Source organism: Syngnathus acus, chromosome 8, assembly GCF_901709675.1.
Source record: "Syngnathus acus chromosome 8, fSynAcu1.2, whole genome shotgun sequence".
NCBI classification, from domain to species: Eukaryota; Metazoa; Chordata; class Actinopteri; order Syngnathiformes; family Syngnathidae; genus Syngnathus; species Syngnathus acus.
This window is the reverse complement of record NC_051093.1, coordinates 9549386-9562956: the sequence shown is the minus strand read 5'-3', so window position 1 is coordinate 9562956 and position 13571 is coordinate 9549386. Positions and strand designations below refer to the sequence as shown.

The window sequence follows — 13571 nt, the reverse complement described above, 5'->3', positions numbered from 1 at the left end:
AATAATAAATGTGTGAATTGATCCATGGCCTGAGTTTCATCAGGCGCTGCCGATCTCATTGAAACTCAAATATCACATCACAGTGAACGTTGTCATCTTTTCATTTGAGCAAATATTGGCTGTGCTGTGTGTGTGTGTGTGTTTTTCTTAAATATGCTTGTGTAGGTCATTTACACCTGGTACACTGTAAGCATAATTCTTTCAAAAAAGATGGTTGAATTGATATCATTTAATGAATTGTCTTGATTGTGTTTGTCCTTTTCATAAATGGGTTGGAGAGATTATAGATCACAATGATATGGCAAGCTGACATTTAGAAAGTGTTTTTGTGGTCGGAGGGAGGGAGGGAGGGCGGGTCGTGACGTGGGACGGAGCTATTTTGGGGCTACGAAATAGAGGCAGATTGTGTGTGATGGATTGATTTTCGCTTGCCTGTGTTCTTTGGTCACGTGCGATGGCTGCTACTTGAAAACAATCTGCTTTCCACCTGCATGCATGCTGTGCTGACACACACACACACGAGAGAAGCACAAACAAGGTAAACACACATGGTTAGATCAGCACACTGCCAGTTAGCATCACCACAAAGATTATGGCAAGAAACACGGCAGAGCGAGTTTCTGCACACACTTAGCACCATCAGCAACTTGCCAAAGTGGCAATTCAGCTGTATTTGTGTGACGAGAGGCGGCGGCGGCGGCGGCGGCGGCAGGGCTGAGGCAGGCACAACACACGCAGGATAGAATATACAGACGGAGCAGATCGAGGAAGGCGTCTGCAAGGACTAAAACACTGATTGATGTTAAATCCTTCCGAGACAGGCCAAGCAGGGCTAAAGTGGCCTTTGGGCTCAGCGATTTGTTTCGACGTGGTGCTGTGAAGATAAACATTTGATCGAATATCATCGGCGGTGTATTTTGGATGATGACTTTGCACGGTCGTCCTTCAGCCAAATGAAGTGATTTCTACGACGTCTTGCCAACATCATAAAGAGAGTCGTAACGTGAGAAATGGACATGGTCGTTTGTGTAAGAGCACGAGAAGGCAGGCCACTTGCTTGTTGAGTTTAATATGAAGGTTGGCGCCTTCCCAAACGGGAGCAGCTGCTCCGTCGTCCATTGGCAGACGACTGCTTGTGTAGTCAGGTGGAATCCATGCGTGTGTGTGGCCAAATGATGCTTGAAGGAAGGAAGGCCATTGGAGCGGGGCAGGACTGTCAAGGTTATTGAAGGGTAGACATGTTACAGTATTTAAGATCACCGGGAAGCCTTTCGCTGCCTACAATTGATTTAGGAATTCCATAAGTTGAAGCTTATTCTTTTTTTCAAATGCTATCAATCATTTGAAATAAACAGGCATTGGTCCAGTTAACAATTTGCAAGCGTTGGCTTTTCCGCAACATATGCTCTTGCGGCGTGTTGCGGAAACGTGCCTAAAGATGGAGTCGTGCGGCGATTACACACAGCACGCTAGCGCAGAGTGTCATATGCAGCATACTGTATCGTTTCCCTCCCACTCTCCCCCCCTTTTTTTTTTCACAGTCCTTGTGTGTGTTCTGCCACTAACCTACTTTCCACACAGCTCAGGAGAAAAAAAATACCGCAATCCTCTCACACCCCTCTCCGTCTTGCGTTATCTCAGCGCTCTTTTTGCTCTTCTCTTAGCCAGCCTCTGATTCCCCCCTCCAACTCTTCTCTTCCTCTTTTATCCCCCCTTACTCTTTTCAATCACGTCTGTGCCCACAGGTCATTTTCTTTCTCTCTCTTTCATTTTGCTCTCTATGTATGTACATCACCCCCCCCCCCCCTCATCTCTTTCTGGCTGCCTCTGCATTTGCTGACGTGGCATCTCTCCCTTCCTTCCCTCTCTCTTTCATTTTAGATATTGGACAGAGATGGCATGATAGAGATGATTGATGGGCTCAGCTTGCCGAGCCAGAGAAAGGTGGAGTGACGGGAAGGAAAAAGACGAAAAGGCCAGGAAAATCGGAGCGAGGTAGTTTTGAGGCAGAGGAGGAGCAACATGACAAAGGAAAATATTTAATCCCCCGGAAAAATTGTTCTTGTTTGCGTCACGGAGAACATTTCGGGGGCTTGCTCGACCTACCGACGTCCCCACAAACACAGGCAAAAGTGAAACACAGTCAAACAAGAAGACAAAGCAGCTTAAAGAGAGAACATCTCACCTCCCTTCCTCTCGATTCTTTCCTGGCTTTTGAGTCACGGCTATATATAGTTGCGAGAAAGGCGCAGGAAGCAATTCATTATTGAAGCTTTATGGCAAAGTGAGAGTCATTTATTCATGTGTAAGATCTTGTGTGGGTGCACACTTAGCAAGGTAAAGATGGAGATCATCATATTTTCAAACTCGGCATATCTTGTGTTTGGTCAGCTACAACCTTGACAAAAATGCGCCACTGGGTGGAGCCCTGAGCGTCCCAGCGATGTGCGTCGTCAAACACGGTATAAACTCGGACTACCTTGAGGGATGAATTGAGGTCCAATTTTTAATCCGAATGCTTTTGAACCAGCGGTTTGTGAGAGAAAAGTAGGGTAGACCTTAGACCAACTAAACGCAGGTCTAAGTTGTGGCTCAGGCAGACAAATTCGGTGCTGGTGGATTTTGTTGCATTTTATTCATTCCATACAGCGGCCAAGTTGACATCATCCGCAAGTGGAGCTTTTGCAGTTTATTTTATAAAGCATTTTTCTCATCCGCAGCTGAAGTAGCAGTGTTAACAGCGAAAGACATTTGGCGCACCAGAGCAGTTCGATGTTGTTGGTCTTATTTCGCCATGTCGCTCTATCTGCCGCTCTCCCTTCAGACGTTATGTACACAGAGCCAAATGGTGATGTCACGATAAATCAGTCCATGGGCATGGTGGTGTGCAAGTGTGCCACAATGCATTTGTGTGCTGTGTGTTTTTTTTATGATTTTTTCCTTAACTGACATCCCTCACTCCATTTGAGTGGATGATTCTCGCCACCATCATTGCCAACTGCATCGTCCTGGCGCTGGAACAACACTTGCCTGACGGTGACAAGACGCCGCTGTCTGAACGTCTGGTAAGGCCGATGCGACATTTTTTCGGTCTTCTTTCCTCAAGCCGGCCGCTACATGTGTTTTTGTCTCTCTGTCGTCAGGATGCTACGGAGATGTATTTCATTGGGATCTTCTGTTTTGAATCTGGTATCAAAATCTTGGCCCTTGGGTTTGCCTTCCACAAGAACTCGTACCTGAGGAACGGATGGAACGTCATGGATTTTGTGGTGGTGCTCACAGGGTAAGTGAGGAGCAAATTCCGAGCACCTAAATATACCAAAAAGACCAGGTCAGGATCAGCCATGCTGTCTTTTCCAGTGTTGTCTTTTGTATGTGTGTGTGTGTGTGTGTGTGCCCTTTCCTCTAATGAACAGCCAGCCGGCCGGCCCCATCCCGAGCAGGGCAGCAGTCAGATCACAGAGCAGATCCGCAGGCAGCCAGCAGCCTGGGTAGTGAACAAATGCCACGACACTATAGTGCACGCAGAGCTGCTGTAGGGGGAGGGGGGCTCAGCGGGAACACACATGCCAGACCGACCACACAAGCAGGTGAAGAAGCTGGCAAACAAGACTGGAAAAGACATATGGATGGCTGTATATATACATATATTATATATAATATATATTATATAATATACATGTATATGAGTGTGTTTTTAGCAGCACGGCTGCTTTTGATCATGGTAGCGGTACTTGGCATTTCCGCCCATTTCTGGCCCGTCCGTCCCTTTGATAACTAACACACAGACAGAGCAGTGTGTGCGGACATTTCCACTTCAAAAATTCCTTTTCCATTCGCTGCTCTCTTCACAGAGATTCAAAGACAAACACAATTAACATGATTGTGAATAGATCGGCTGTGCACTCTACAACCTTATTGGATGCTTGTTTGATAAAGATGTGTGTGTGTGTGTGTGTGTGTGTGTTGACCTGCATAATGTAGTAAATTGCCTGATTGATTTGGCCCTGGGAATAAAATAGTTGTTTTTTATGCCCACTATTGATTATTAGTCCAATTACGCTTAGTTTACAAGCCTTGGTACAGTGCAGCTCTGCACCTTCAGCTCATTTTCTATACAACTGATGAATGAAGGAAGTGGGAAAAAACAAAAAAAACAAGCGTCTTTCCAATTACTTTGCAATCAAATGAAAATAAATGGAAAGCTTTTGCTTTTAGTGACTATAAGAAGAAGGAGTAAAGCGTGCTACCTAGCTATCAGTCATTGTTTTTTGGATGGTGTGAATATAGCTTGAGAGAGCATTTTGGATAATGCCTTTCATAAGAACAACAAAAGATAAGTGGAGAGCGTATTTGGTCAACTAATTAGCCTCATTCAGCTGAAGTCAGCAGGAAAGCAGATGGCAAGTGGGCACGGCACGTAAGATGATGTTTTTATAATGCGTTACATTCCCGTGAGAAGATGGCAGCAATAGCGCTTAACGCTACTCCAAATAATCAGCCCTTATAAATGAAAACGTACCTGTTGTCGTGATGCCAGATGGATGTGCCTCTGATCATCATCATCATTCGTCAATTCATCATCTTCTGTTTGTTCTACCAGCTTTATTTGATGACCTACTTTCCAGGAGACATTTGGGGAAATGATTCCCACTCAGTAGGCAATGTTTGTTCTGCTACCGGCATGTCTGTTTGTTCTGCAGGTGTGTGTGTGTGTGTGTGTGTGTGTGTGTGTGGCACATACGTATGTGCAATATATTGTATCTGTATATTTAGTATACATAAGTTGTTGATGCGCAGAAAAGATAGATGGGGGGAAAACACCCAGACTCCTCCTCTGGCTCTGTTACCAAGGTGATGCAGAGATTCTATCAATGAGCCAAGGTTGCAGTTGCCATGGAAACGCTTATGAATGAGAACGGGCAGAGTAACCGTGGAGACGGCGTGAATGAGGAAGTGCCCGATCAACTTGACGTTTGTCATAGCAGTGTTTGTAAACGGTGTGAGATAAATATCGATTATACAAGAAATAGGAATCTATTTGTGGTTAAAAATGTCAATTGTTGCCAGCATCTATGACATTTTCAGGCTACGTTATGTTACGTTACATCACAGTACAGTACATTATGTTACATTACATTTATGTTACGTTACATTATGTTACACTATGTCACGTTACGTTACGTTGCGTTACGTTACGCTAGAGTGAGACTGAGATTTAAAGACGACACTTCCATAATTCAGACGTGTGCGTTACTTGCTATTTGAGTGCGTTTCCGAGCCGGACGGACTGATTCGAAGCCTGCGGTGATTAAGGCTCTGCTGTGTCACTGGCACAGAGGAGAGTGGCAATGTGTCAGAGTGACAGAATAAAAAAAGAAAGAGGGAGAAGCGAGAAGCGAGGGATGGATGATTCACTCTGTGCGTCAGACGAGGGAGCGACTGGAAGTCTGGCGGCACAGGGGAGCATCTTTTGGACTCTGGCGCGTGCACACACACCGTCTTGTTTACCATTCTCTATCCGCCTTCCGTTCTCTAGCGCAACATCAATTCCGCTCCAGTCTGGAAACACTATGAATAAAAAATGACTGAAATGTACAAGTCAGCATCTCGCATTTTCATCATGTGACGTTTCTCCCGCCTTTGCTTTGTCGTCCTTCTCCTCCCCATCACTCCATCTTTTTGGTTTGTTTTTAATTTATAGCCCTTCCGTCACCCGCCCCTCCCTCTTCCCGATACACTTTGCCGTCCGGCTTCACTTTCCACCTTTATTGATCAGCTCGGCTTCTGCGGAATTTACATAATGGCCCGTAGTGAGTTTGTATATTTCTGCATATATGTATTCAGAAATATATTGACTATTGATGATATCTGTTCCACTCTAGGATTCTATCCACTGTGGGCTCCGATTTTGACTTGCGGACCCTCAGAGCTGTCCGAGTCTTGAGGCCCCTCAAGCTGGTCTCGGGTATTCCTAGTAAGTGTTGCACTGAAATGAACCGTGTTGCTTTTTTTTTTTCTGTTCGTTTCTTGTCCCTGAGATTGGTCGTTATGAAATCAAAAGAGCCAGAAATGAAAGTTCTACTGAAGGTTTAAAAATAGCGCAGAGAAGTGTTTTGAATTTGGGTTTTATTCAGCTTCTTTGTTGCTCTGCATGATGCATCCAACTCAAGTGGTTCTCCTGTAGCACTCTGCTTTTTTTATTCTACTGCATTGCATAGAGATTTTTTTTTTTTTTTACAGCTGTAAGGTTGAGTAAAATCTTAAATCGGATCTTCAAAGCGCATGAAGATTTGCAGAAACAATTCCAAAGCAGATTGCCTTTTTAAATAATCCACTTATGCATGTCATATTGGAAATTCCGATTCATTTGTTTTGATTTTTTTTTTACTGTATTATGTCAAGAAGAGCAAATATCCACTGATGATGTGTCACAGGCTTACAGGTGGTGCTGAAATCCATCATGAAGGCCATGATTCCTCTGCTCCAAATTGGCCTCCTGCTTTTCTTCGCCATCCTCATGTTCGCCATCATCGGCTTGGAGTTTTACATGGGCAAATTCCACACCACCTGCTTTGACAATCACACAGGTACGCTCAATGGAAATATTGACACGTTGTCTCCAGATAACTCTCCATTTCAAATCCAGGGGAGATCCGAGAAGAGTTCCCATGCGGGACGGAACCTCCGTCGCGATTGTGTCCGGAGGGTACCACGTGTCGAAAGTACTGGCTCGGTCCAAATTACGGCATCACCCAGTTTGACAACATCCTTTTCGCCATCCTCACCGTCTTCCAGTGTATCACCATGGAGGGCTGGACGGAACTGCTCTACTATGTAAGTGCAAATCCAGATCCAGAAAGTCAAGACCAATCAATGGACTTGTTGACCTGCTGGTGGATTGGAAGCACCTGGGGCCAAATTTGCCAAGATTTGGATTTTCTGGACCAAGAAGGACTTGAAACTTCTTTTTAATAGCAATGCTATTTTTTCTTTTGCCAATTTCCACTTTTGTCGTCATACTTGTAGCGTGCTGTTCCTTTTGCCGGATGTGTCTCGCTCCTTGTGTCCCTCCTTCCCGTGGCTGCTCTATATTTAAAAGGACCCGTTGAGCCCAAGTTATTCTTGCAGCTGCCGGAGAGAGAGGTGATAAAAGTTTAATGGTAGACAAAAAAAAAAAAAAAAGGCTTTGCGCTACATTGGGTGCACAGCAGCCATGCCAGCTTCCAAGTTGGGCTGAGGGAAGGGAGCGCAGGAAGCAAGGCAAGGGGCTATTAGGGCAATACGCCATAGTGGGGAAGAAAGGAGCAGCACAAGAGCTAAGCTTAAGGAGGGGCAATGTTTTTATTTTTTTTCCCCAGGGTCATTATTTTTATTTATTTTCCCAGGGACATTGTTTTGTTTTTTTCCAGGGTCATTGTTATTAGTAACGTGACATTGTCTTAGCATCAATGCTAGCAGTGGAAGGTCACAAACCTCTGATGACTATTTGTGTGTGTGCGTGCGTTTCCAGAGCAACGATGCCTCAGGGAGCGCATGGAACTGGATGTATTTCATCCCCCTTATTATCATCGGCTCCTTCTTCATGCTCAACCTGGTGCTGGGTGTGTTGTCAGGGTAAGGGTCTGCTAAGCGAGGCATGAAAAAATAAAATGCATCCAAATAGCAGTTTCAAATCTTTTATTTGTGTATTTCCTCCTCACAGGGAGTTTGCCAAAGAGAGGGAGCGGGTGGAAAACAGAAGCGAGTTCCTAAAGCTGAGAAGGCAGCAGCAGATTGAAAGGGAACTCAATGGTTACTTGGAATGGATCTGCAAAGCTGGTAAATCAATTGGGACCCAAAAAAAAAAAATCATCCCATTCCAACTTCTGAAATGAAATATTCTCACTGTTAAATATCGTCTTTGACCATTGCGGCCCGCAGTTAGTGGTGTTAGTGTTAAAAGCTTGCGGTGGGGCCTGATACAAGTAGAAGATGAAGGAGGCTTGTGCGGTGCAAATTGAGGCCTTTCATCTTCTTCAATAGACAATTTACATCAAAATAAGTCCAGGATGAAAATACAGGGAGCCTTGAACACAAAAGGTGGTGCAGGTCCAGAGTGCATTTTCATTTGCATTTGCATTGGCAATAGCAAAAGACTGATTTCAATCGTAAGCTGTCAAGACACGTTTTAGTTTTTAAATCCTTACACTTACTAAATATTTGTGTTTACTTGTGTGCCTTTATTTAAAAATGGATGACTGATTCCTGTGTTGTTGTTTTTTGCAGAAGAGGTTCTCTTGGCAGATGATGAAAATGAAAATGATTATGATGGTAGGAATTCTTTCGACTGTGGTCATCTATTGTTCTATTAATTACAATTAAATGTCACGTTACTCTGGAAAAGTGTGTGAATGCTGACAAGAAATGAATAGAGGGAACGATCACAGCATATCAGAGCAATTAGCAAAGATGCCCCTAGTGGCTATGAGCAGTATAGCTCTGTTATTGGCAAAATAATGTGAATTCTCATTTCTTAGGCTTCATTAGCATTCTCAGCATTCAGGCAATGAACAGAATGCAGATCAATAAATTCAATACAGGCTGCTGCTGCTGCTGCTGCTGCTGCTGCTTTTTTGTTTGTTCCAGGCTCCCGCAGGAGAGCCACCAAGAACCACAAGAGCAAAGCTGAGCTTCTAAACCCAGAGGAGGGGGAGGGAGATCTGGCAGTTGGTGAGACAACACATACACACACACTCTCACAAAGTACAGGTACAGAACATACAGATCTTGCATATCGGCATCACTCGAGCCATCTCACCTTGTCGTTCCTTCATTCCTCCTCTCATGTTCCCCTCAGCTGTGTCCCCGCGACATTCCGCTCTCCAGGTGACGCTGAGACTAACGCCGATGTGTTTCTTACCTCCTTAGCTTCGCCGTTTGCCCGCGCTAGCTTAAAAAGCTCCAAGCTTGAAGTGTCAACTTTCAAGAGGAGAGAAAGGCGCTTGCGCTTTTTCATCAGGCACATTGTGAAGTCGCAGGCCTTCTACTGGACTGTTCTGTGTTTGGTGGGCCTCAACACGCTGTGTGTGGCTGCCGTGCACTACGACCAGCCGGAACCACTCTCCGATTTTTTAAGTGAGTAGAGCAAGCAGATCAATGTGTAAAATACAACCTATAGAATTTTTAAGATCAAACAAAATGGGCGTGATTATTCAGATAAACATTTATTTTGGGAATGGGTGGAAATGTCATTTCTAGAAAAAGAAAAAATACTAATTCAAAAGTGAATTAACTGGCCCGGCACCTGGGGGGCCTCCTTCCATAATTTTGGAGCCCTCGCAGCCTCCCCCCCTTAGCTCCGCCAGTGTGCTAATGTGCTCCGTGGTCACCCATTGTCCTGGACTCCATTTTAACAATCGACTCTTCGTGACTTCTTTTTCCCTGCTTCCCTCCTGTTAGATTATGCCGAATTTATCTTCCTGGGAATATTCTTGACGGAGATGTTTGTCAAGATGTACGGTCTGGGAAAGCAGGCTTACCTCAACTCTTCTTTCAACTGCTTCGACTGCATCGTGAGTACCAAAATGTCACGCAAACGCCAGCAATGAAGTCCACCAAAGTGCGTATCTATGAAGATGCAAGCACCAAACGATGGATAACGATGAGTTGCATCTGCTTTTGTTCCAAAAGGTGATCTGCGGCAGCATATTTGAAGTGCTGTGGTCTTTTATCCAACCGGGCACATCATTCGGCATCAGTGTTTTACGAGCTCTCAGGTTATTGAGGATCTTCAAGGTCACCAAGTGAGTGTCTTGTGTTTTTATTTTTGTTATTTTGGTATGGAGAGGCCTTCATTCCAAACCACATCTAATTCTGGCTTCTATTTCTTTCCAGGTATTGGGCATCTTTACGGAACCTTGTCGTGTCTTTGCTCAACTCCATGAAGTCCATTATCAGCTTGCTCTTCCTCCTCTTCCTCTTCATAGTTGTCTTTGCCCTACTGGGAATGCAGCTCTTCGGAGGACAGTCAGTGCACTTCTCTTCCTTTTAGGAAGCTTTCATATTTCTGTTTGCCCTTTCTCTCACAAGTCTAAGTCAAATCAATCTTTTCCTTTTCCCTTCTCAGGTTTAATTTTGAAAATGGAACTCCTTCAACTAACTTTGATACCTTCCCGGCAGCAATAATGACAGTGTTTCAAGTAAGCAGTGCCAGCCGAAAGATCCCAATGATCTGGCCTGGAACCTGTGTGGGGGGGGGCAGTGCCCCAGCAGCCCACCTCTAGCTCCGCCACTGGTTCTAAAATGTTTTGTCCATCTTGGTGTCCAGATTCTGACTGGTGAAGACTGGAACATGGTGATGTACGCTGGCATTAAGTCTCAGGGCGGCGTCAACAAGGGGATGGCCTTCTCCGTCTTCTTCATCGTGCTTACACTTTTTGGCAACTGTATCCTTTGCTTTGCTTGGCCAAGTCAAAAGATGCATGTGAAGAAATGATTCACTTCCTCCATTTAAAAAATATTACCTGGTGTGAAAATAAGGCCAAACGCCCCCACACGGTGGATTTCCTCTAACTCTTTCCTCAGATACTCTGCTGAATGTTTTCTTGGCTATCGCTGTGGACAATTTGGCTAACGCACAGGAGCTAACCAAGGTGCAACCCAGCTGGACGTGACCTCATCCTCATCATCAAACCTTTTTTTTCTTTTTTTTTTTTCTCCTTCACTCCACTTCCTCCATTGACGTCCTTTTCATGCTTCCTTGTCTCTTTCCTGGCAGGATGAGCAAGAGGAGGAGGAGGCTGCCAGTCAGAAGATCGCATTGCAGAAAGCCAAGGAGGTAGCGGAAGTCAGCCCCCTTTCAGCTGCCAACCTCTCCATAGCAGCGTGAGTTGCAATCCCCACAAGTATATATATATATATATGTGTGTGTGTGTGTGTGTGTGTGTTTGTGTGTCCAAATGATTTTCAAGCTATTGCATTACAGGGCAATTTATACATTTGGTACATAATGACATTCACTCACATAAACTTACCCTCATAAAGGTTTAACAAGAACAGGGGAACACAGCACGAGGACTCCCAACTCACAGTGACCTTTCCGCATTTGATACAACAAGCTCGGCCTTTTTTGTATCACACACACACAATCAATGGGGACAACTCAAAGGCGTGCCTCATGTCACATCACCCAAAATTGGCGTCATTGTATGCGTCAGTTTGTCAGGGGGATTTTTTATTTTACACACAAGTCGAATCTAGGTTGAATATTTTCTTTTTCTGACATTCATTTAATTGTGCGTGAAAGAGAAGGAATGGCGGATTTAATAAAAAAAACCAGATGATATACTAATGAGAGTGAGCGTGTTGGGGTTTGCATGTCTGCATGTACCTGTGAGGTTGCATTCCAAAATGTGACGTACTTGCATAATAATGATAATAATAATAATTAGCTGAGGTGGCTCCATTTTGGAATGAAATTTTCACGGTTTTTTTTTGTGCCATCACGCTCACCAACTGTTTCCCTCCTCAGCAACAAAGTACACAGTGATTATCACAACGCTACTGACTCCTTACTGGACTGGTATTTATTTATTTTTTATTTGTTTATTTCTTTCTGAATCTCTTCTGTTAAATGACCTTACAACTAATTTTCCGTCTCCTCCCTCTGTCACTTTGTCTCATGAAGCCAAATTTGCGTTGTTGCACCTCACGCTCGTCACTTGACCAAAATTGATGAAACCGTGGCCACTGCTAATTTTTGTAGTCAAACTTGGTTAGCTAATAAAATCACACGTGTTGCCCCCTCCATGGCTTCCAAAATATTTGCATGTCACTTTTCCAATGTTGGTGTTTATTTCCACACCATCCCCCACGTATTTCCTCAGCGTGTGGTGTCAATGGCATCCTCTCATTCTCCACTGTGCTTGCTTATTCCCAGTAAGGAGCAGCAGAAGAACCACAATAAGGGAATCAATAAGTCCGTGTGGGAGCAGCGCACCAAGGAGCTGAGGAAACAGACTCTGGCGTCCAGCCGAGAAGCCCTCTACAATGAGCTGGACCCCGAAGACCGCTGGAAGGCAAGGGCAGGGAGGGAGGAACAAAACAATGTAAAGGACAAGGCAAAACAAGAAGGCCTTTAGACTTGTGTTATCAGTGTACACAAGTAATGGCTACGTACATGTTTGATTTACGGTGGAACTTCTCGAGTCAAACCAGGTCGTCCGTCAACATTGTCTAAGGAACTGCAATCTGGTCCAAAAATCAAAACTTTAGAAGTTCAACCAGAAATATTTTGACACTTTTTCAGCAATGCAGGTTTGAACATAGTCACCCTTTTATGCTCAGGTCAACTACTCACGCCACGTCCGACCAGATATGAAAACTCACCTGGATCGACCTTTGGTGGTTGACCCCCTGGAGAACCGCAACAACAACACCAACAAGAACACCGACAACAATCCGGACCTCTGCTTCAGCCAGAAGCATCCCGCCGACGACCGCCACGGAGCTCAAGGAGTCAAAGCTCCTCTAGAGCGAGGCGAGTCCACCGAGAGTAGGCGGAGCCGGAAAAGTACGCACCACCATCGTGGCTCCCTTGCGCGCTTGGATACGACTGTCATCGCCGGGCCGGGGTCGGAAGAGAGGCCCGCTAGGCGCCATCATCATAATCGCAGCGGAAGTCGGGGGACGGGCCAGTCGGAACACAGGAAACCCAGATTGCGTCGCAAGAACGATGACGACGACGGTCGAGAAGGAAGCGGGAAAGCCGGAAGACGCAAGAGCAAGGGCGTCGACGAAGGCGGGGAGGGAGGAGAGAAGGTAGCGGCCGGTGACGGAAGCGAGAAGAGGCCCAGAAGGAATCGCCATAGCAACCAGATGGAAGGAGAAGGGAAGAAGACGTGCCAGCGTCGACGGAAGTAAGTAGAATACGCCGACGAAATAAGTTCGATATTTCCCGACGAATCTCAAAAATGTGACTCCCTTTAGGGATGGGAGTGTTCTGAACCTCTCCACCACAAGGCCCATCCAGAAGAGGCTGTCCAGGCAGGACAGTGAAGATATGGACAACCTCATGAACACCAAACTGGTTTCTGGCTCCGCCCCTTCCAACGAGCAGCCCACAAATCCCGGCTTCGCATCCGCCCTGCAACTCGCCCAAAGCGCCACAAGAGGGAGCTTAGTCCGATTGGACGGCTACGGGAACGTGGCGCATCGGCGCGCCAACAACGCGCCCCACCTGGACCACACAGTGGTGGACATGCCGGTTTTTCCATCCGCCAACGCCATCCTGCAGGGTAAAGACGGCGAGCAGATCATTTCAGCCGCCACCTTGGTCTTGACTCACAACCTCGGCCGTGTGTTTCTTTCCAACCCAGTCAATAAAAATGCAAACACCGAGCCGTTACCAGCCAAGGAGGACAAGGACGATGACGACGACGCAAAGGGAGGTGACGGGGGACCCAGGCCCATGCCCCCCTTCACCTCCATGTTCGTACTGAGCACCACCAACCCGTGAGTAGGACACTTGTGTCATATCTCGGCAACACCCAGATGAAGCTTTGTAGGACTGAAGTGCTCAACTTAAAAAT

General features: G+C 45.6%; 1 protein-coding gene across 28 annotated transcripts in view; it reads left to right on the top strand.

The window, feature by feature from the left end:
• Positions 1 to 13571, top strand: part of cacna1aa (calcium channel, voltage-dependent, P/Q type, alpha 1A subunit, a) — a 38182-nt gene that overhangs the window by 3598 nt on the left and 21013 nt on the right. For 19 of the 28 annotated variants that reach the window (XM_037255764.1, XM_037255768.1, XM_037255767.1 and 16 more), the window contains exons 2-23: positions 2960 to 3065; positions 3144 to 3283; positions 5886 to 5977; positions 6438 to 6590; positions 6650 to 6837; positions 7514 to 7617; positions 7706 to 7821; positions 8269 to 8313; positions 8629 to 8712; positions 8911 to 9117; positions 9442 to 9554; positions 9673 to 9785; positions 9877 to 10008; positions 10109 to 10181; positions 10310 to 10427; positions 10567 to 10634; positions 10760 to 10866; positions 11513 to 11563; positions 11921 to 12089; positions 12328 to 12899; positions 12970 to 13277; positions 13359 to 13494. In XM_037255764.1, the coding sequence (XP_037111659.1) occupies positions 2960 to 3065; positions 3144 to 3283; positions 5886 to 5977; positions 6438 to 6590; positions 6650 to 6837; positions 7514 to 7617; positions 7706 to 7821; positions 8269 to 8313; positions 8629 to 8712; positions 8911 to 9117; positions 9442 to 9554; positions 9673 to 9785; positions 9877 to 10008; positions 10109 to 10181; positions 10310 to 10427; positions 10567 to 10634; positions 10760 to 10866; positions 11513 to 11563; positions 11921 to 12089; positions 12328 to 12899; positions 12970 to 13277; positions 13359 to 13494 (3195 nt within the window). The remainder of the gene's footprint in view (positions 1 to 2959; positions 3066 to 3143; positions 3284 to 5885; positions 5978 to 6437; positions 6591 to 6649; positions 6838 to 7513; positions 7618 to 7705; positions 7822 to 8268; positions 8314 to 8628; positions 8713 to 8910; positions 9118 to 9441; positions 9555 to 9672; positions 9786 to 9876; positions 10009 to 10108; positions 10182 to 10309; positions 10428 to 10566; positions 10635 to 10759; positions 10867 to 11512; positions 11564 to 11920; positions 12090 to 12327; positions 12900 to 12969; positions 13278 to 13358; positions 13495 to 13571) is intronic. The other 9 variants (XM_037255786.1, XM_037255784.1, XM_037255781.1 and 6 more) reach the window with 3 other exon arrangements.